The 23,979-nt window shown below is 41.5% G+C and overlaps 1 protein-coding gene across 2 annotated transcripts in view; it reads right to left on the reverse strand.

Moving 5' to 3' along the window:
• Nucleotides 1-23,771, reverse strand: part of LOC108415645 — a 28,159-nt gene extending 4,388 nt beyond the window's left edge. The window contains exons 1-7 of one of the 2 annotated variants that reach the window (XM_037533722.1): nucleotides 23,768-23,771; nucleotides 15,298-15,475; nucleotides 14,873-15,092; nucleotides 14,536-14,735; nucleotides 10,660-10,863; nucleotides 9,481-9,587; nucleotides 5,537-5,846 (exon numbers count right to left, since the gene is read on the reverse strand). In XM_037533722.1, coding sequence (XP_037389619.1) covers nucleotides 5,620-5,846; nucleotides 9,481-9,587; nucleotides 10,660-10,863; nucleotides 14,536-14,735; nucleotides 14,873-15,055 — 921 coding nt within the window. In that variant the 5' untranslated portion in view covers nucleotides 15,056-15,092; nucleotides 15,298-15,475; nucleotides 23,768-23,771 and the 3' untranslated portion in view covers nucleotides 5,537-5,619. Of the gene's footprint in view, nucleotides 1-5,536; nucleotides 5,847-9,480; nucleotides 9,588-10,659; nucleotides 10,864-14,535; nucleotides 14,736-14,872; nucleotides 15,093-15,297; nucleotides 15,777-23,767 lie in introns of both variants that reach the window. The other variant, XM_037533717.1, reaches the window with a different exon arrangement.
• Between the last annotated feature and the right edge of the window lie 208 nt (nucleotides 23,772-23,979).

Genomic DNA, 23,979 nt, shown 5'->3' on the forward strand with positions numbered 1-23,979 from the left:
CCAAACGGGGGACGGGCGACCCCAGGCGCCAAGGCCCCAGATCCCACACCCCGGCCCACACAGAGGAGGCCAGCCCCCCGGACGGGGCCAGCACCCACCCCCACGGGTCCCCAGGTCCCCACCCCAAGACCGTGAGCGCACACATCCAGGCCCCCCACCATCAACAACAGGGCCCGCACACAGAAACCGCAGAGCGTCAGCCCCCATCTCCAGTCCAAGAGCCATCAGACATCCAAATCCCCCAGCCCACCCCCAGCCACCTGCTGGGTACACCACAAGACAAGACTACAGCCGGTTACCCCCATCACGTGATGGAGCTGATCAGTGGGGACCAGAGGGATTCAAATGTAGTCAATTGATTTTTAGTGGTAGCAGACATTCTTTCCAGACTAATGTGGTCTAGAAGTAGGTTTCTGTAGTGAGTTATACATAAATCATTTTTTGATTTCCACTTCATGAGGATAGTTTTCTTGGCGATGCATAAGGCAGTAAGAACTATAGGTGATATATTCGTTTCTATGTTTAATTCACTTATATCACCTAAAATGCACAGTTTTGGTGAGGCTTGGATATCACAATGGAACCATGTGGATAAGTCTTCACATATTGTCTGCCAAAATCTCTGAACTGGCATGCAAGACCATATAGCATGCTTATAATTTTCAATATAATTACCTGTGCAGTTAGTGCATATATTTGTTTCTCTGAGGCCCATTTGGAACATTCTGTGCCCTGTATAATGTATTCTATGGAGAGTTTTGTATTGTATAAGTTGTAAATTTGGATTTTTAGTCATTTTAAAAGTATTTAGACATATCTGTGTCCAGAAATTTTCATCCGGGATGATGGAAAGATCTCTCTCCCATTTTGTAATTGGAAGGGATATTGAATCATTAATTTTTAATAATAATTTGTATATTTTTGATAACAGTTTAGGGGTATAGAGGTTTAGAAAGTCTGTTATCCACACAGGGATTTCTAGATTTAGATTACTTAGATTAAATCTTGCCTGTATGATGGACCTCAATTGGTGATATTCCAGAAATTTGCTACTGCTAATTTCATATTTTAAAATAAGATCTTCAAATGAAATAAAGGTCCCTTCATGAATAACATGTTCTAAATTATTTATTCCTTTTTCTTGCCATTCTGAAAAATTCAGTACTGTCTTTTTCCGACATATATCGGGATTGTTCCAAATGGGTGTTAATTTACAAGGGATTAGTGAAGACTTAGCCATCTTTAAGAATTCCCACCAGGCTATCAGGGTGGTGCTTATTGTAAGGCTTTTAAAGCAATTGTAATGTTTAATGCTGGAGCTAATGAGAGGTAAGTCAGATATTTTCAATTTCCCACAGAGTGTTTGTTCCAGATCCAGCCATGGGCTGTCTGAGCGGTTTGATTTCATCCACCTTGAAACATACTGTAGTCTATTGGCTAAAAAATAGTGATAAAAATTTGGTAGTTCTAGACCACCGCTGCATTTTAGCTTTTGTAAAGTCTTCAAGCTTATTCTAGATGTTTTACTTTTCCATAAAAATTTAGAAATATATGAGTCTAGCGACTTAAACCAAGCAATAGAAGGTTTATTAGGGATCATTAAGAACAGATAATTTACTTTAGGCAGAATCATCATTTTTATTGTGGCAACTCTCCCCATGAGAGATATAGGTAGAGAGTTCCAACGTGTGAGATCGTCCTCTATTGTTTTTAGTAAAGGAATATGGTTCAGTCGTACCAGATCTAACAGCCTGGGAGAAAAATTTATACCTAGATATCTAATGTTGCCCGACTGTAGTGATGTAGGTATGATGTTCTGAAATTTACAATTCAGAGGCAAAACTGTTGATTTACTCCAATTAATGGAGTAATCTGATACAGATGAGAACTTATCTATAAGTGTGATTGTCTTTAGAAGAGCGGTTTGTGAGTTCCCGAGGAAAAGTAATACATCATCAGCATAAAGGCTTATTTTATGGTCTGTATTTTCTGTTTGGATTCCTTTGATGTTTACATTCTGTCTGATTTTTGCTGCTAGTGGCTCAATGAAGATGATAAACATTGAGGGAGAGAGTGGGCAACCTTGTCTAGTTCCCCTCTGCAGACTGAAGCTTTGTGAAATAAGATCATTTGTCCTAACCCGTGCATTTGGAGAGCTGTATAATGTTTCGATCCAGTTTATAAAGGATGGGCCAAATCCAAATTTATGTAGAACTGCTAACAAAAATTTCCAATTTACCCTGTCGAATGCTTTCTCTGCATCTAAAGAGACTACTATTTTTTCTAATTTGTTAATGGAACAGTAATCTATTATATTTATTAGTCGGCGTGTGTTATCGGCTGAGTGCCGGCCCTTGATAAAACCTGTTTGGTCCGAATGTATAATATATGGAGTGATTTTTTCTAATCTTCTTGCGAGAACTTTGCAAATAATTTTAAGGTCTACATTAATAAGAGAGATTGGGCGATAGCTAGATGGAAGTGTTGGGTCTTTGCCTGGTTTAAGAAGCAGGCTAATGTTGGCAGAGTTCATGTTTGGGGAGATTGTGTGGTTATTCTTGATTTGAGTCACCATTCTGAAAAAAGTAGGTTCTAACACAGGCCAAAATTCTTTATAGAATTCTGCTGGGAACCCGTCTGGGCCTGGGGCTTTATTATTTGGAAGGTGCTGTATTGCCTTATAGAATTCAGATGATGAAAACGGTGAATCAAGAGTTGTAATCTGATCCTCATTTAATTTAGGTAGATTTATATCATTAAGAAATTCTTCAATTTCAGCATCAGATGGATTAATCTGTGATGAGTATAAGGCTTCATAAAAGTCTTTAAAGGAGTTATTTATTTGTTGTGGGTCATGAGTAATATTACCGACCGAGTCTTTAATAGAGTGAATAGCTGTTTTTTCTTTATTCAGTTTTAACTGATTGGCCAGGAATTTTCCAGATTTATTTCCATGTTCAAAGTTTTCCAGACGCAACCTCTGCAACATAAATTGTGTCTTCTTATCAAGTATTTCATTTAATTCCAATTTAAGTTTCCTCAGGCTGTTAATTATATTTTCTTGTGGTGATGCAGCATAGGCCTTTTCTAAAGATTTAATTTTCTGTTCCAATTCTAATATAAGTGTTTTTTCTTTATTTTTCTTATGTGCGCAGTAAGAAATTATTTTACCCCGCATTACTGCCTTTCCTGCTTCCCATAGAACACATGGCGATATTTCCGGCAGATTATTTTGTTCTAAGTATATAGCCCACTCTCGTTTAAAATAATTAATGAAATCTTGTTCTTTAAGTAATGATGTATTAAATCTCCAGTTCCTAGTTGATGGTGTAACTCGTTTCTGTGTCAGAGACACAGATACAGGTGCGTGATCACTAATAGTGATCGGATGTATCTGAGTGTCTGTGATTTCCGTCATCATGGAGCTACTGACTAAAAAGTAATCCAAGCGGGAGTGGGAGTGATGTACTTGTGAGAAAAAACTATAATCTCTCAGAGTGGGGTGATGTGAGCGCCAAGCATCGCAAAGACCAAAATCCTTCATGTATTGTTTAAGAATGTCTGCAGACTGCCAGTTTCTTTGACTCACTGCTGTACTAAGCCTGTCAATCTCTGCATTAAGTACCAGGTTGAAGTCCCCTCCTATTACAATTGTGGTATCAGAGTGATCAGCAAGTGAGGTGAAGAAGGTATGAAAGAAGGAGGGATCATCAACATTTGGTCCATATATACTGGCAATACATAAATCTATATTCTGAATAGATAGATTAAGTATTATAAATCTGCCTTCGGGGTCTGACATCGTGTTTCTAATAGAGAAGTTTATCCTTTTGTTAATTAATATAGCTACACCTCTTTGTTTAGAGTTGTAACAGGCTGAGTACATATGAGGAAACTGTGAAGAGGAGAGTGTGTGTGCAGATGTTCTGGACACATGTGTCTCCTGTAGGAACACAATGTCAGCCTGCAAGTCGTTTAATCGGTTAATAATTTTCACCTTCTTCTCCCTTGAACCAACTCCACGCTCATTCCATGAAACAAACCTCAGTGTGCTCATATTGAAATTAATCGAGAAAGTGTTGCGTGCTCACTGAAGATGTGTGTGTGTGTGTGGATGTGTGTGTGAGTGTACATTGCATGTTATGTGTCCTGTATAGCATTGTGTGTGTTGTGTAGCAAACATGTTGGATGCAGAAAGAAAAGAAAAGGAAAGGGTGCTCCAAAGTGACAAATATAGCAAAAGAATGAGGGGAAGAGAAAGAAAAAAAAAAAAAAAAAGAGAAAGAAAAAATAAATAAATAAATAAATAAAAATAAAAATAATAATTACTTAACATAAAGTCCACTATGCTGTCTAAACCGGCATTAATTGTTATATATAGACATGTAAAAAAAGAAAAAAAAACAAAACAAAGAAGATGGAGAAAAAAGGCGTTTGTATACACAGGTCACCTGATCAGTATAGCCATGGCGTGGTTTCCTGGTCGCGATAGAGCTGTCCGTTTATATAGAGTTTGTCCACCGCAATGATAGCTCGTGAACCTTCTTGAATATGTTTTTTCCGGAGAGGGAACAGGATTTTGCGTCGCTCCAGGATCTCTTTAGGAAACTGATCGTTGACGCTGAAGTCCGTTCCTCTCAGCTCCCGTCCGCGGCTCTTCACCAGCTCTTTCTGCTTGAAACGTTCGAATTTGGCAACGATTGGTCTGGGTCTGTGTGCCCCGGGTCGCTTAGCTCCTATACGGTGAACACGATCGAAGTTGATGGTTTTAACAGTGTCTTCCGGGAGCTTCAGGTAGGATTGCAAGAACTCTTTCACTGTCGTTTCCGGGTTTTCCTCCGATTTCTCCGGTAGACCCGAAAACACGAGGTTGTCCCTCATGCTGCGGGCCTGGAGCTCGGTGACGGTTTCCCTGATTTTTTTATTCTCCTCCGAGAGCCGGGTCATTCCCTTGGTGAGGGAATTCACCGACTCTCTGAGAGCGGCGTTCTCCACAGCAAGTGCTTCCACCTGCTGTTGGCTGAACTCTACCGACTCCCGGAGAGCCTGAAACTCCTTGTGAAGAATTTCCAAAATGGAGAGGCGAGCGTCGAAACTGGACAGCTTCTTATCGATGGACTCCAAAATGTCCGCCACTTCGCTGGACTGAGAAGAAGCCCCTGGTGAATCTTCTGGGCGACTCCTCTTGGTGGATGGAGCTCCTTTGTTGCTGGACGGAGTGTTGGTTGGTTTTCCCATTACGACTCGGTCGAAACACTCGTCGATGTAAGCTTGCAGACTGTCCAGATCTTCTTCACCGTCCTCCAGTGTACTTCCGGTAGTGAGTAGTTTATTAATATAAATTTTATAGCTTTTAAAGTTGTTTTATAACTGTGTTGGCTAAGAAAACTAATCCATGTGGTTTATAGATTACTGACTTGCTGCCTTGCTCAATATTGCCGAGGTTCGCGTTGAAGTCTGCGTTACTACAGCATAGCGTCTTCCTGTCTCTTCCTCTTCCTGTCTCCTGTCTCTTCCTCTTCCTGTCTCCTCCTTCCTCAGTTTTAAACGCAAATGTCTTATAAAAACGAGCGTGGACTTGGATGAACGCCAGCAGAGTTGACATGCAACCAAGTTGACTCACTTCTTATTTCTTGGGATCACTGCTATCATTTTGTCTGTCAAAGGCTTGTCCTTAAGGAACTGATCTTGGTCTATCCAGCGCATCAGCTCTGTCTTCTGGTTTTGGTTGATTAAGCTCTTGCTACTGTACGCTTCAACCAGCCTTACATAGCCATCCTTGTAGTATTGGTTCCTTTTGTTCTGTGGAAGTCCAGAATCAAAGGTCTTGAAATTCCGTTGGATATCTGCCGGAGAGGAGAACAGAGAGAGAATAAAATTGGTTAAATCAGAAACTCACTCAGGACTAAGCATCACCGTTTCATAAATTTGAGACCTCACTCACTCACACATTTATTAACACCGATAATATAATTAATATACTAATTATATTCATATAATAATTAAGATATATGTGGATATTTATTTCACTGTGGCGTTTTGATAGTGGCTGGTTAGCGTAGTGCATAGGTGTCAAACTCAAGGCCCGCGGGCCACATTGCAATTATATCCGGCCCGCGAGATCATTTTACATTATTGGTACTAATGGCCCGGCAATATGAAGCGCTGGTAATACAATAAACTACAGATCCCATAATGCAGTGCTTCAGCTGCCTTTCGGAGCGCTTTCTGCGCCAATCATGTCAAGTGTCTGTTGCTACAAGTTATTGCAAAGCTAGAAAGAGAAGTTGATTCTGAAAGCAGAGCCTTTCAAACCCGATGGGAGGCCAGGTATATGCTTAGTGACATTGCCGGTAAACCATCCATCCATCCATCTTCTAAGCCGCTTCTCCGTCAGGGTCACGCTGGAGCCTATCCTAGCAGTCTTTGGGCAGAAGGCAGGATACACCCAGGTCCTTTGGACTGTGGGAGGAAACCGGAGAACCCGGAGGAAACCCACACAGACACGGGGAGAACATGCAAATTCCACACAGAGAGGACCCTGGTAACCCGGCTGGGGAATCGAACCCAGGCCCTCCTCGCTGTGAGGCGACAGCGCTACCCACCACGCCACCGTGCCGCCTGCCGGTAGACCTGTTTGTCTCGTTTGTGGCACTATTGTGGCTGTATTGAAAGAATTTAATCTAAGACGGCGCTATGAGACAAAACATCAGGATAACCTGAAAGACCTGAATGCAGAGCAAAAGATACAGAAAGTAGAAGAGGTAAAAAAGAAGCTGCAGACGTTTTTCACCCGGGCAAAATCACAAAGTGAAGCTGCTGTGAAAGCAGGGAGATCGCTGAAGCAGCCCGGCCGTTCACCGAGGGAGAATTTCTGAAGAGCTGCGTGATCAAGGTGTGCAACGTCATATGTCCAGACAAAAAACAGAGTCTGGCAAATTTAAGCCTAAGTAGAAATACGGCTGCTGATGGAGTTTGTGAGATGGACACTGATTTAGGAACACAGTTGAGTGAAGAAGCAAAGACTTCATGCTGACTCTTTTGCTGTTGATGAAAGTACTGACATGACTGACGCTGCACAGCTGGGCATCTCCATCGGAGGGGTGGACTCCAATTTGTGCGTTACAGAGGAAATATTGGACATTAAATCGATGCCCGGGACGACTGGAGAGGACATTTTTCAAAACATATGTCAAAGTGTAACTGACATGAAACCCTAACCTTAACCCTGGGACAAACTTACTGGACTTACAACTGATGGAGCGCCGGCTATGTGCGGGAAAGGGTGGAGAGCCCTCTCTGGGTCGGGGATGAGCTCTTGCCTCAAGTGGAGGAGTTTAAGTATCTCGGGGTCTTGTTCACGAGTGATGGTACAAGGGAGCGGGAGATTGACAGGCGGATTGGTGCTGGGTCAGCAATGATGCGGGCTCTTTACCGATCTGTTGTGGTAAAGAAAGAGCTGAGCCATAAGGCAAGGCTCTCGATTTACTGGTCGATCTACGTTCCCACCCTCACCTATGGTCATGAGCTTTGGGTAATGACCAAAAGAACGAGATTGCGAATACAAGCGGCCGAAATGAGTTTCCTCCGCAGGGTGTCTGGACTCTCCCGTAGAGATAGGGTGAGAAGTTTGCTCATCCGGGAGGGACTCGGAGTAGAGCTGCTGCTTCTTCACATCGAGAGGAGCCAGCTGAGGTGGTTCGGGCATCTGGTTAGGATGCCTCCTGGACGCCTCCCTTGGGAGGTGTCACAGGCAAGTCCACCCGGGAGGAGACCCTGTGGAAGACCCAGGACACGCTGGCGTGACTATATCGCCCAGCTGGCCTGGGAGCGCCTCGGAATCCCTCCCAGGGAGGTAGTGGAAGGGGCTGGGGAAAGGAGGTCTGGACCTCATTGCTTAGGATGCTGCCCCCGCGACCCGAACCCCGGAGAAGCGGAAGATGATGGATGGATGAATGGATGGATGGATGGATGGATGGATGGATGGATGGATGGATGGAAGATTATTGTGCAAAATGTCCTGTGTAAAGGCAGTTTGGTGACAACTATAGGGATCTTTTTTATCAAGCAAGAACCGGAAGGTCCCTCAGATGTTTGGCCGTGATGGGAAGTTCGCATGATGAGTTTAAATCTCTTATTCATTTTACAGATTTCTTACTTTGTCAAACGATTAACTTGTCCATTTTTTGTTATCCCTGTGGTGTGATGGCTGTACTTTGCTTAGCTTTGCACTGTATGTGCCATGGTTTATTTTTTTGTCAAATGTTCATCTCTGAAAAAAGAGTATTCCTAGCTACATTAAGATTTTTATATTGCTGGATGCTTTGGGAGCTTCACCTGCTGCTATTCTTTCGTGGCTTAATGGAAAAACTGTCCAGGCTGTTGCAGCTGATTGTTGTATCTTCATCAGTTGGACTCTATTGTGCTCGTCTTAAAACACATCTGTTCTAGATGGCATGATCTTTTTTATGCCCTTATTTGTTCTTATTATATCAATTTATTGTAACGTGACCTTGGGTTTCCTCAAAAGTGCCAATAAATAAAATTAAATATTATTATTATGATGATGATTATTATTATTTGTCAATATGTTCTGAATTTTCAGAGCATTAACATATTTGCCTGGCTTTGTCCTGCTGTAATGGAAATTGTCTAAAATGTAATTTAGCCCAACAGTCAAGATTAAAACAGAACAACTGTGACTTACTGATTTTCTCTGAATATACTGGGACAATATTTTACTAGGCTATGCTTTTAGATTAGATCAGATGTAATCACACTACTGGATACTATCAGTGTTATCAAATGTAAGTCTATCATACATTAAAACTCTAAACTGAATTCCCCTAAAATCATAAGATTAGCCTAAAGATCATCTGGGAGAATAGCAAATGTCCATTTTAGTGGTTGTAGCCTTGAATATCACTGTTGCTTTAAAATATGTTGCAGTACAATAAACTACAGATTCATTTAGGTCGTTTATAGTTTAAAAAGGGGTTGTTTTAACTTAAAGAAACTACTGTCTGGGCTATCACTCCAACTTAAAAGTATATGTTAATAGAGCATAAAACAAAGATTCATGTTCTGTTAACTTGCTATTTGAAATTCAATTAATTAAAAATTTTACGGCAGCTCAAACACTGACATTTTTAGTGTACGTAAAAGTTCTGTAAAACTTCCACAATATTTACAAAGCAGACTTCTGATACTATTCGTTATTCTTTATTTAAATAAATTCTTTTCTAAGCATATATATTTATATTCTGCACCTACTGTGTTTTCATGTAGTCATTACATACTTTATATGTAAAATATATTATATTTTATAAATATAAACTAGGTGAGATATTATTTTAATTAAACGTATGTTGGTCCTTCTTTCACATTAAGGCATGAAACTGTTTGAAACAGGTCCTATGTTGATTTTAAAAAACAATCGGCATCAACACAGATTCAAGATTTAAACCAGTAGTAGCTTACGTAGCTTATTTCGGAGGTTGTCAGAAAATTCTGGATGTGCCATCATCAGTGAGAGCTTCAGTCCTTCCACTGTATCTCCCTGGTTAAAGGTTTTCACCAGTAAATCTCTATGGCACATAAACAGAAGACAAGCTTATTGCTCTGGTCAATACAAACTCAATACTTGAAGCTTTAAATAGGAATTCAAGGAGGATTTTTAAAAGTTTCAGAATTAAAAAAAACAAACATTTAAAATGCATAATTTAAAACATTGTTACAATATACTATTTATTATACTTATTAATATACAATAATAAGGCTTTCAGAGTGGTTTGGTGTTCGGCTCCACTCTAGAGAAACTTGCTGGGTCAGAATTGCTGACAATGGTGGAAAGTTATTACATGAAATGGTTATGAATTTGCTGCCTGATGTCTGAGGCATTAGCAGGTTTTCCATCCACCAAAATTTTGAAAATACGCAATGGAATAGACCAAAATTCGAAGAAACACTTGAATATCGCAAAGAAGAGTTTTTACACTAGAATGAGAAAGTTAGAATACCACCAAAGCTGGAACGTGAAAAAAGTGTGATAGTAAAGTTTTTTTGTTTTTTTTTAAATAAATGATGAAGTATCAAGCCACAAGTTACATGATAGTGTATATACAGTGATGACCTGTTCCTTTTGGCACAGGTAACATTTGCAATCGGAAACACAACTAAGGTTTTATGATAGTTCTGCAGCTTTTTGGCTGAAAATATATTTTTCCAATTTATTAACAGTAGATAGATAAACACAGGGCATTCTGGGGCAAAAGAGTTCCAAAGAAGTTCTCTTCACTTCTCAGAAGAAGTGTAGGTGCACTGGTTTGGATAGTTAATAAAATGTCTATATCTGTGTTGTAGTCATGGCAACCCCTGGTTCCTATCACCACCACTATAAAGACATCTGAGCCATCTCACACCAAACCCCTCTGAATCTCTCCGTTTACATCTCAGACACTGAACTATGAAGAAAATTAGAAAAAATGAGAAATTTGGGGAAATTTGTGGAATTCCCTTTGAATTTCTCTGAATCATTTGTTGCTCTCCTGCAGTGATAATAATAATAATAATAATGTATTAATATTTTTAATTATGTTTGTGCACATGATCATTACTGATAGTGATGACTGACTAGTTCAGCATTTGTTGAGTACCCACCTGCATGCTTTGGACTCCTTACTGCTGCCGGAGGTCAGTACATGTCGGTGATAATGATACAGTGTGTTCATGGAGAACTCCAAGTTAATATTGTTATCCTTCACCATTGATTTATTCCTGATCTTCTCCAAAACACTCTTCGGTGGAACGTGGTCTGCCTCAACTATACCTGAGACGGGGGCGTTCATATTTTTCTGGCAAAGCCTTCACAATGTTAAAACAGACCAAGAAGCAAAAGCCAGTTAATATGTTCTTCATTATTCATCACTCTTCTTCAGTATGTGGTAACAGGCAATGCAATTAGTTTTACTAAAATTACCTTTACCTAAAACAAGCATGCATTCAAAGTAATTCATTAGGTTGACTACTTAAAAACTACTTAATCTTAAAACTCTGTGAGGGTCCTGATCATTAAAGAACAGGGTAACAAAATATGCAGAGACAGATGGACTCCAGCCTGTAACTGTAGAACTCCAAAGTGAAACTGTATGGTCAGTGGAGCTGACAGAATGGACAACAAGTGTAGATGCAAGGAGATAGTTTTAATGTTATAGATGATTATACGTTTTATGTTCATCAGTTGGATTCTATTGTGCTCGTCTTAAAACACATCTGTTCTAGATGATATATTCTTTTTTGATGCCCTTGGTTGTTCTTATTTCATCAAATTATTGTAAGGTGACCTTGGGTTTCCTCAAAAGTGCCAATTAATAAATCCATCCATACATCCATACATCCATCCATCCATCCATCCATCCATTATCTTCCGCTTCTCTGGGGTTCGGGTCGAGGGGGCAACATCCTAAGCAATGAGGCCCAGACCTCCTTTTCCCCAGCCACTTCCACTAGCACCCCGGAGGGAATTCCGAGGCGCTCCCAGGCCAGCTGGGCAATATAGTCTTGCCAGATGCCCGAACCACCTCAGCTGGCTCCTCTGGACGTGGAGAAGCAGCGGCTCTACTCCGAGTCCCTCCTGGATGACCGAATTTCTCACCCTATATCTAAGGGAGAGTCCAGACACCCTGCAAAGGAAACTCCTTTCAGAGGCTTGTATTCGCGATCTCATTCTTTCGGTCATTACCCAAAGCTCATGACCATAGGTGAGGGTGGGAATGTAGATTGACCGGTAAATCGAGAGCCTTGCCTTATGGCTCAGCTCTTTCTTTACCACAACAGACAGGTATAGAGCCCGCATCACTGCTGACCCCGCACCCGTCGATCTCCCGCTCCCTTGTACCATCACTCGTGAACAAGACCCCGAGATACTTAAACTCCTCCACTTGAGGCAAGAGCTTATCCCCGACCCAGAGAGGGCTCTCCACCCTTTTCCACCTGAGAACCATGGTCTCGGATTTAGAGGTACTGATTCTCATCCTGGCCGCTTCACACTCGGCTGCAAACCGATCCAGCGAAAGCTGAAGTTCACGGCCTGATGTCCCCAATAGGACCACATCATCTGCAAACAGCAGCGATGTGACCTTGAGGTCACCAAACCGGACACCCTCCATCCCCTGACTGCGCCTAGATATTCTTTCCATAAAAATTATAAATAGAATCGGTGACTCTCACTGGGAACGAGTCTGACTTACTGCTGGCCATGCGAACCAAACTCCTGCTTTGTTTGTACAGGCCCTGAAAGGCTCGTAGCAAAGAGCCATGTACCCTGTACTTCCGAAGCACCTCCCACAGAATACCCCAGGGAACACAGTCAAATGCCTTCTCCAGATCCACAAAGCACATGTGGACTGGTTGGGCAAACTCCCATGAACCCTCCAGAATCCTGGAGAGAGTGAAGAGTTGCTCCAGTGTTCCACGACCAGGGCGGAACCCGCACGGCTCCTCCTGAATCTGAGGTTCGACTATAAGCCGGACTCTCTTCTCCAGTATAGACTCCTCCCCTGCATAGACCTTACCAGGGAGGCAGAGGAGTGTGATTCCCCTGTAGTAGGAACACACCCTCCGGTCCCCCTTTTTAAAAAAGAGGCACCCCCACTCCAGTCTGCCAATCCAGTGGCACCGCCCCCGATGTCCACGCAATGTTGAAAAGGCGTGTCAGTAAAGACAGCCCCACAACATCCAGAGCCTTGAGGAACTCGGGACGGATCTCATCCACCCCTGGAGCCTTGCCACCAAGGAGCTTCTTAACTACCTTAGCGACTTCGCCTCAGTAATGGACAAGCCTATTCCCGTGTCGCCAGACTCTGCCTCCTCACTGGAGAACGTGTTGGTGGGATTGAGAAGGTCCTCAAAGTATTCCTTCCACCGCCCAATGACGTCTTCAGTCGAAGTCAGCAGCACACCATCTCCACTATATACAGTGCTAGTGGCACACTGCTTTCCCCTTCTGAGTCGCCTGACGGTTTGCCAGAATCTTTTCGGAGCCGACTTAAAGTTACTTTCCAAGGCCTCACTGAACTCCTCCCACACCCAGGTTTTTGCCTTGGTGACGACTGAAGCCTCAGATCGATTGGCCTGTCGATACTTGCCAGCTGCCTCTGGTGTCCCACAGGCCAATCATGCCCGGTAGGACTCAATCTTCAGCTTGACAGCGTCTCTCACCTGGGGTGTCCACCACCGGGTTCGAGGATTACCGCCCCGACAGGCACCAACTACCTTGCGGCCACAGCTACAGTCAGCTGTTTCAACAATGGAGGAGCGGAACATGGCCCATTGTGAGTCAATGTCCCTCACCTCCCCGATATCTGGTCAAAGTTCTGACGGAGGTGTGAGTTGAAGATCAATCTGACAGGTTCTTCTGCCAGACGTTCCCAGCAAACCCTCACTATACATTTGTGTTTGCCTGGTCTGACCGGCATCTTCCCCCACCACCTGATCCAACTCACCACCAGGTGGTGATCAGTTGACAGCTCAGCTCCTCTCTTTACCTGAGTGTCCAAAACACATGGCCGCAAGTCCAATGACACGACTACAAAGTCAATCATTGAACTGTGGCCTAGGGTGTCCTGGTGCCATGTGCACTTATGGACATCCTTGTGTTCAAACATGGTGTTCGTGAAGGACAAACTGTGGTTTGCACAGAAGTCCAAAAACTGAACACCACTCAGGTTCAGATCAGAGAGGCCATTCCTCCCAATCACACCCCTCCAGGTCTCACTGTCATTGCCCACGTGAGCGTTGAAGTCCCCCAGTAGGACAATAGAGTCTCCAGAAGGAGCACTTTCAAGCACCCTTCCCAAGAACTCTTTCAGTTTCAGCAACCGAGCATCAGAACGCCAAGGCCCACGTCTTCGGACACTGCCCGATCCACAAAGCACCGAACCCCTTCTACTGCCCCTCCCATCGACCCACAGCCAATGAATTAAAATGTATTATTATTATTATTATTATTACTATTACTAATATTATTACTATTATTTGTCAAGCCTACATATTTACCGTTAAATTCTCCATAAGTACAGCTGTACATACCTAGCATGTATTGTGTACCTGTAAATAGTACTTATTTACGTATTAAATACAAAGTACTGTCTGAAATAAACTGCTACCCAATATTACACTCATTCACTCTTCAGTACCAGCTGATGTATGGCTTATTGCACACAGCTGACTGAATTGGGCATATAATCGCAAGCGACTTTAGGCTAACACTAAACCCAAAAGACCAGCCATTCCTTTACGTTCGCTGCCCCACAGCGTTCTGCTTAAGATGAAACGGGTTGGACAGTGGGAGGTGAATGAGTGTCTGCTGTGACTGAAACATCCCTGATATCGTCACGTATTTGTGGCATGCCAGTATAACGATTATTACAAAACCCATACTTAAGGAAAATTTGCATACCAGATGAACTGGTACACCATATACCACTAGTCTTAATATTAGATATAAATATAGATAAACATAATGAATGAAATTACTGTTCATATTCTCCAACATCTCCCAAATACAATTCGTGTATTATTTGTTGTGGCTCCTTGTTTTTAATATACTCCTTGTACTTCTTCTCGTCTCCTTTTCTCACTCCGCCTGCTATTTTGAATTTGTTGCAGCTGTTTCTCTGATTGAACATGTTCTGGACCTTCAGAGCATTAACGTATTTGCCTGGCTTTGACTGAATCTGTAACAGAAACAGAAAGCACCATCAAAATAACTGAATACAAACAAAATGGAAATGCAATAAGCAATTACAATATTAACAATATGTTAATTATGATTAAGACAATCTTAATATAAACCTTATAGATTCTCACATACCTCCTTACTGACTCTGATTCTGAGTTCTTTAGCTTTTTCTTGCACGACATCTTCAAGGGCATTAGTTGTTGCTTGGATGACAGCGTGGAACAGGCAGTTCTGGTTTTCTGAATTCACGGCTTGTGTTGAGCCGTCAGAGCGTACAATATCAAAGTGACCGCTGTGTGGGGTCATTTCACCCATAATCCTACTTTTAAATCTACTTAATATTCCTTCTTTTCTGTTAAAAAAATAATAATTAAAATCATTTTAATGATGACAAATGGGATAAATGATGACCACTATGTAAGTGTATATATTATACTTATATATACTTATATTTATTTACACTGATGTGTCTTTTTCTACTCTGTTGTTTTACTTGTATAAAAATGATTTACTAAATAAACTGAACAAAATCAAAAGAACTGAACAGTTTTACTCACTTTGAAGAATTTTCTGATGTTTTTGTCAGCAAGACTCTGATGTTACCAGCTGCTGGGTCAGTTCCTGGATAAGTCTCTTCTGAGAGAAGCTTCCCTTGAGCATCTACCACAGTTACACAAACCCCTTTTCCTTCCAGTAGGTCACTCTTTGTGAGGACATGGAGCTCCAAAGCTGTGGCTGGATGTTGTTCATCAGTTATTTTACTGGCATAGGACTCAATTTCATTTTTTTCTCCCTCAGACAAAGACTCATCTTTGTGCTCTGATTTCAGATCGTAATGATGCTGCTGGTTGTCAAAGAAGCTTTGGGTTTCATGCCTCCCCAACAAATTACCAACTTCTCGAGCAGTAGATTTTAGTATTTGAGTGAATTTTGCTGCACAAATGGATGAGGCAGAATCTGAGAAACGGTCAACCAGGGCTTTTGAAAGACCTTCTGAAATTAAATCAGTGAGTTCATCTGCAAGACGTTTCACATCCTCCAAGTTGTCCCTTCCGTCTTTATCATACATCTCGAAAGATGCATCCTCAGTCATGCACTCCAAAAACGCAGGAACAAACTTGTTGTTAATGGTATTTTTTGTAGGCAAGGAGGAATACATTTTATACAGGCAGGTGGAGGTATTTGCTGTTTTTAGAAGTGTCTTGATACATGTGTTAGTCTTGTTAGAAATATGCTCTTGAAATTCTGCTGCTGCGTGGTCCCAGAGCTGTGAGCATTTCCTAATAAGTCGATGCACTTGGTTACAGTGTGTCATGAGGTTACTGATGGTAAAATTCATGTGTAAATTAACATTGTCCGTAATTTTCTTCTCCAAGTTTTTGTCAATCTTGTAGTCATCACATTCCAGGGCAGTCTTTGGAATCACTGAGCCGATAAACACTGTGATTGCTTTCTCAAACTGTTTATTCTCTTTCAGTGCTGAATAGACAGAATCCTTGAAAAACTGTTGAAATTCTAGTTTGAAACGCTTATGAACTGTGTCAATGCATTTGTTCAGGATTGCGTTTGTCCCTTGAATAGCGATTTCTTGGACAGCATACATACCTGCATTCTTAAAAGTTGATTTAAATACATTTGATGTGCACATGGAAGTAAAGCTCTGTGTACATACTGAAGAAACTGCTGATTTTACTGATGTACTAGCAGAAACAAAGAGTTGTTTTCCTGATTTTACGGCACTACTTGCAACACTTCTTAGGGATTTGGTGCCTTTGAGGATTCCACTGGCAGCCTCGCTCACAGAGGTGACTGATCTTTTGATAGCACGAAATCCACCACAAGCCAGAGAAATTCCTAGGCTGATGGCTTTAGACAATGCCCATGATGCCCAGTCAAAAGTTCCATTTATCATACCCCTGACCCCGCTGATTATGTCAGACACACCTTCAGATATTAAACCAAGGCCAAAAGAGGACAGGGAACCAGCTGACAAGGCACATATCAGAACTCCTGCGACCACCTGGGCCACACCAATAAAGCAGCAAATCAGAGCATCAAATGAGAACCGGGGCTTTTGTTTCACCTCAAACACAACTGCAAGACCATAATTATGGAAGAGGCTGAATTCATTACTAGAGACAAAATCCTCACAAGATGATAAGCTATAGAGTGCGGAGTCCCCAGTTGTAACATCACCTTCATCTGCTGCAAGGACTTTGAGAATTCCTGTGATATTTCTTTTCCAAGACTGAAATATATTCATCCTAGCCTGCATCTGTGTTTGGAAGTTACAGGTGCCACTGTGGTGTGGTTCAAAATCACCAGTAACAGACACAGAAACTAAACTCAGTGTATTTGCTGTTTCTGACACGTAAACATCAATAGCTTTCTCTGCTTCTTCAAGCAAGGCACGTGCCTCGTTTTTATAGTTCTTCTCAGCCATGTTAATAGTGATGTAAGCTTGGTTATACAGTGCAACAGCTCGGTAGCAGTTATCTGACTCAGATGCTTTTTCCCAGTAGAACTTTGCTCCATAGTCACGTTTGGTTTTGTTCTGAAAGTGCAAGGCAGTTCGTCCCAAAGCCTGCTGGATGTGATCGTAGAAATTTTCACTGTTACCTTGTAAAAGTTTGTCACTTGTGTTCTGCAAATGCTGGATGAGGTCTTCTTTCAGTTTCTTGATGTCATTCTCTGTGTTGATCTGATCTGTGTGAAGAATCAGCCATAAACCCCATGATTCTTTCAAAGCATTCAGAGCTGGGTGATAGTCCATCTTAGTACAGTGGGACTCAAAGTAATGAGGAACATCTTTTACTCTCACTTCAAAGAGATCTGTCTTTTCCTCTGTGCTGTAATGCTGATCAAAGTCACTAAGGAAGTGACAAAATGTGGAGAAAAGCTCTTCCTTCATCTCAATTTCAACCAGTTTCTCTTTCTCCATGTGCTTAATACGTTCACTCTCATACTCTTCTCTGAGTTCCCGCATGATTTCGATGGAATGGCCCTGATAAGCCTGAGCGAGATGCTCATGGTTCAGTATTAGTTGGACCATGCCTGGTGTGCCTTTTCGACCTGTGCGCCCAAAGACCTGCTGCTCCACTCGTCGGTTGTTGGGAAAATAGGTGAGTATCACGAAAAGACCACCATGTTGACTGACTTTCTTTGCAACCTTAATGTCAGTCCCACGTCCTCCAAGGTTAGTGGTAATGATGATCTGTCCCTCAGTGAACTCCTGATTCTCAATGCTGTGGCTTTCACTGTTGGTGTACATGGTAACTGGATGCCTGGTGCCTGCTGTTATTTTTGCATTAAGGGCGTTTGCTGTGTTGACATCTTCACATACAACCAACACAACCTGACCCCTGTCAGAGACCTTTGAAACTGTGTCACAAAGCATCTGAATCCATTCATCTTTGCGTCCCTTCACTTGCACTGCAGGCAGCTCAGTAACTTTTTTACGCTGATGAGCTGGAATGACATAGCAGTCTGTTTTGTAGTGCCTTGTCAGGAAAGACTTGTCTGCATCTCCTCCCAATGTTCCAGAAACACCAAATATTCCTTTCCCACTGAGATATCTCTTGAAGAAACTCCGATTCGACATGTAGTTAGTCACATTTGATAAAGGTGATAATGCTAACTGATGTTTCATCTCCAAAAACTGTTGCAGTCCATCTCCCCAGCGTTTTCTTTTCTCCAGCATCCCACTGGCCTGGAAGTCCACTGGAATTACTGTGTGATACATGTGTTGGTCTTCTTCACTTATATCCACTCCTTGAGCTCTGAGTGATTTCTCAATCAAGTACTCTCTGCCTTTTGTCATTTGAATGGCCTTCAGGGCATTCTCAACAAACACTGGCAGTTGCTTTTGCAAGTATTCCTCCATGAAAGGAGGGATCACAAGAGTGTTTTCCTCCGTGTCTGCATTTGATCTACATTGTTTAGAATATTTGATTTTGGATGTCAGCTCTTTAACAGTGGCTTCAACAAGGACTTTTTCAGACATGATCTCACAAGCTTTTCCATTCTCAAGTAGCAGCATGTTAACGTTTTGGTCAGTTTCAGTTTTTTGCTCTCCAAAGTGAGCAGCTTTCCTGGTTTCTGATTGATACACATAACAGTTAAACGCCACCTTGTTTTCCATTCCCATCTCAAGGACACTAAGCAGGGCATATTGTTGTTCCACTCCAGTTTTTGCCATGATAGACTTCCATGTGTCCTCATACAAGGTTGCATTTTCCTCTTTCCTTTCACCTGCACTAACAGAAGCTTTTAACATTTCAAAGTCGTCCTCTGAGTAAAAGCCCAATTCAATGCCTGGCAGCAAAATGTCCAGTGGTGAAAATGTGTCAGATGTGTCAGAACCTATCATTGCGAGCAGTGCAGCAGTATGAAAATTCTGGACTCTTGTTGCCCACATGATCTCTCCAGTTTCTTCCATTTGAATTGGTCGACATGCCGAAGTCACAGCCCAAATGCTTGCAAGGACTTGCTCCAAATGCTGTAGACCTCTGGACTCATGAGAGAGAAATGTAATCTGAACTCCATTATCCAAGGTCATATAATCAACCTCATCCACAAGGACCATCTCAAAACTCCTTTCTCCTCGAGTCGTTTTCTTCTCAAACTCTTGTCTCAGTGTATCTGCTGCAAATATTCCTACAGTACTGTATACGACTTGTTTACTATATGCATCCTGGACCAGTTCATTTTGGTTTTCAGGTGGTGAATCATTAAAAGGTGGAGGAACGACAGATGATGTGATGCCAAACATATTATACAGTCCCTTCCATTCTTCTAAATCACGGCAGGAAAGGACTGGTGAGCTTGTCACAAGATCCACATTTACACCACGAATTGCATGAATTGCCGCAAGCATGGCTAAAATACAGGACTTTCCTTCACCTGTCCCGATTTCAAGAAGACATCCTGTATTTGTTTCCGATTTTGAAAGAAGAAAAATTACCAGTGTTGCAAGCTGAGTTAATCTGGGAAGATATCCTTCAATAACTGTGTTCTTTTCGTCTTTTTGAATGATGATAGTGGAGCACATTTTAACTGCAACTGACATCTTAACCAGCACTTGTTTGAGGACGTCTCTGTCTGGGTCATTGAAATCCAGGGATTTAACCATCTTCTTCAAATCTTCAACTTCACTTTCACTGAGATCAGCCGCTGCAGTTTTTGGAAGCTCCATTTCTAGATATAACAGGACATCCTCCAGGATAGTTAACACATTCTCAGGGATGTTTTCATCATGCATTTCACTTAATATGGTTTTAGCGTCTTTGTGTCTCTCATTGTCCACATGGATTTGCAACATGTTGAGGGGATTGGATGTACCCAGAGCATTGAAAACAGTGCCATACTCCAGTTTGTAGGTCTGTGCTGTGTGAAGAACTGAGGACACTTGTTCAGTGGCTTTCCCAGTGATGTTGCGCATAAAATCAGTTATTTCTCCTGGTGTCCACATGTTGTTGAACAAGATCTGACACAGAATTTCTTTACTCTGCATGGAGAGCTGCACATCTGTATAAAGAACGTTCTGCAGAAGTTTCCCTGCAAGTGTTTGATGAGTGTCAATCAGCTGTTCAAGCATACTGAGTAAGATGTCCCGGTCATATTGAGGTTCATGGCCATCCTCGGTCTCCTCAAAAACTACTTGCAGTACTGCTTCCAGGACTGACAGTCTGTCACTTAGAGGCAGAGTGTCATAGTCGACGGCAGCATCAAAGGAAAACATGCAGCTACTGGACAGGTTGTGTTTCTTACAGTAGTCAACCATTATCTCATTTTGTAGGCGTTTCATTCTGTCAGGTAATGAGTCCTGTGTGTCTTTGATTTCAGTGATTTCATATCTTAGCAGAAGTTCAAAAAAATTATTTTCTGTTTCTGCAACCTGTAGGAGAGGGAAAAAAACAGAGCCTCAAGAAAAACCTGAGTAAGTTTAAATAAGGCATAAAGGCATGAGCACTGTCCATCTGGGAAAATGATATGTAACACAGCTGTATTTTTCCAGACAGTATGTATTTATTTGTTAAAAAAAACACTATTTCTTTAGAATAAACAATAAGCAGATTAATAATCACATATAGACAATGTGTAAGTGAAGTAGCAACAGTGAAGTATCTGAATACATTGAGGTAAATATCGAAAAGATGTATTATTGATACGTTACTTAAATTAAGTAGATGTATTGTTGATAAGTCACATGAAGTAGACATAATAGAGTTGTTGGAATCAATTTCAGGTTGGCGTTTATTTTTCAAAAAACAATAACATTTCCCAGTTAAAATATTTGAAATGTTGTCTCTGAAGCATTTTCAATGAAACATAGGGTTTCAATTATTTGCACATCATTGCATTTCGTTCTTATTTATATTTTGCACGGCATTTTTTTGGAAATGGGGTTGTGCCTATAAATCAAAGAAACGTTGCTTACCTCGTCTCTGTCTACTGTATAGACCTCCAGTGGCTGTTGTATTATATGGGCTTGCTGGTGGAACTCCTGGCCTCTGAGGATTTCTTTCTGCTTCAGTTTCTCATTGGCCTGAGAAAGCCTCTTAGCAGATATTTCACTTTCTCTTTTAATCTGTTCTTCAATTCTTCTTTCCAGCTCACGCTGTGCCTGCCATCGCTGTTCCTCATTCGCTTTCTCCTGTCTTCGCTCCACCTCTCTCTGTCGGGCATCATCTTCAAGTTTGCCTGTTTGGGGGAACGAAAACTGTTTATTGAAATTTAAAATCCTGCTTGCACCTGAAACTGGTGCGGAAGGCTTATGTACCAAGCTCCAGAGTGTTTATATTATGGCTCATTGCTGCCCTCTCTGCAATACTTTTGGTAAGAATATTATATTTTTTTTTGTTTTTTGATTCTATAAATCATATGACATCCTTTGCATAACTGTCACATTTATTCGACAAAACTATTTTTTATATTTCTTGGAAATAAAATAATTGAGTCAGTTATACAACCCCAATTCCAGTGAAGTTGGGACGTTGTGTGAAACATAAATAAAAACAGAATACGATGATTAGCAACTCCTTTTCAACCTATATTCAACTGAATACACTACAAAGACGAGATATTTAATGTTCAAACAGATAAACTTTATTGTTTTTTGCAAATATTCACTCATTTTGAATTTGTTGCCTGCAACACGTTCCAAAGAAGTTGGGACAGGGACAACAAAGACTGGGAAAGTTGAGGAATGCTCAAAAAACACCAGTTTGGAACATTCCACAGGTGAAGAGCTTAATTGGAAACAGGTGAGAGTCATGATTGGGTATAAAGGGAGCATCCCTGAAAGGCTCAGTCGTTCACAAGCAAGGACAGGCGAGGTTCACCACTTTGTGAACAACTGCGTGAGCAAATAGTCCAACAGTTTAAAAACAACGTTTCTCAACGTGCAACTGCAAGGAATTTAGGGATTTCATCATCTACAGTCCATAATATCATCAAAAGATTCCGAGAATCTGGAGAAATCTCTGCAAGTAAGCAGCAAGGCAGAAAACCACCATTGAATGGCTGTGACCTTCGATCCCTCAGGCGGTGCTGCATTAAAAACCCACATCATCCTGTAACGGATATTCCCACATGGGCTCAGGAACACTTCAGAAAACCACTGTCAGTGAACTCAGTTCGTCGCTCCATCTACAAGTGCAAGTTAAAACTCTGCCATGCAAAGCGAAGCCACATATCAACAACACCCAGAAACATCGCCGGCTTCTTTGGGCCCGAGCTCATCTGAGATGGACTGACGCAGAGTGGAAAAGTGTCCTGTGGTCTGACGAGTCCACATTTCAAACTGTTTTTGGAAATCATGGACGTCGTGTCCTCCGGGCCAAAGAGGAAAAGGACTGTCCGGATTGTTATCAGCGCAAAGTTCAAAAGCCAGCATCTCTGATGGTGTGTGGGGGGTGTGTTAGTGTCCATGGCAGGGGTAACTGGCACATCTGTGAAGGCACCATTAATGCTAAAAGGTACATACAGGTTTTGGAGCAACATCTGCTGCCATCCAAACAGCGTCTTTTTCAGGGACGTCCTACTTATTTCAGCAAGACAATGCCAAGCCACATTCTGCACGTGTTACAACAGCGTGGCTTCATAGTAAAAGAGTGCGGGTACTAGACTGGCCTGCCTGCAGTCCAGATCTGTCTCCCTTTGAAAATGTGTCGCATTATGAAGCGCAAAATACGACAACGGAGACCCCGGACTGTTGAGCAACTAAAGTTGTACATCAAGCAAGAATGGGAAAGAATTCCACCTACAAAGCTTTAACAATCAGTGTCCTCAGTTCCCAAACGCTTATTGAGTGCTGTTAAAAGGAAAGGTGATGTAACTCAGCGGTAAACACACCCCTGTCTCAACTTCTTTGGAACGTGTTGCAGGCATCAAATTCAAAATATGAATGAGTGAATATTTGCAAAAAACAATAAAGTTTATCTGTTTGAACATTAAATATCTTGTCTTTGTAGTGTATTGAATTGAATATAGGTTGAAAAGGATTTGCAAATCATTGTATTTTGTTTTTATTTATGTTTTACACAACGTCCCAACTTCATTGGAATTGGGGTTGTATTTACTTGGCAGTTGGGTGAAATTATCATTTATGGTTTTTCTTTGTTGCTTCAACAATTTTGTCCATCCATAAGTCATAGTCTCAAAACAGTTAACAATACTAATGCTGGCCAAAATAACATTTTTCTTTTCCAGAAAACGCTACACACATGACACAAAAGCAAAATTCTCCAGCAAACACTACAACTTACAAGCACGAGAATAAGTTCCTTCAAACAACCACCAAATAAACACAAAATACAGAATTCAGTTTCATGAAACTGATGACAAAAGGTGGAACAAGGACCAAAAAGTCCACACTGTTGATTTCACTTAACAAATTTTTAAAAACCTCAATAGTAAAGTCAGCCATTGTATAAATCTATCACACACATCTACAGGCCTCTTGTGTCATCAGTAAATGTGTAAGCAGACCCTCCTTCCCTGAGCTGTTTGCATGGTAATGTCCACTCGGCTTATGTCACACATTCTGGTTTTCGAATGTTGTTATCTATCAGTTTTTATGAGTATGACTATAAATGCATCTCTAATTCCTTCCATAATGAACTGTGTCACATGTAAAAGACAAAACTGATTTTTTTATATGTTGGGAATAAAATAATTAAGTCAGTTTTGTTTAGGTGGCAACTGAGTGAAGTTTCCAGTTTATATTGAACTGGGTG

Source organism: Pygocentrus nattereri, chromosome 2, assembly GCF_015220715.1.
Source record: "Pygocentrus nattereri isolate fPygNat1 chromosome 2, fPygNat1.pri, whole genome shotgun sequence".
NCBI lineage: Eukaryota > Metazoa > Chordata > Actinopteri > Characiformes > Serrasalmidae > Pygocentrus > Pygocentrus nattereri.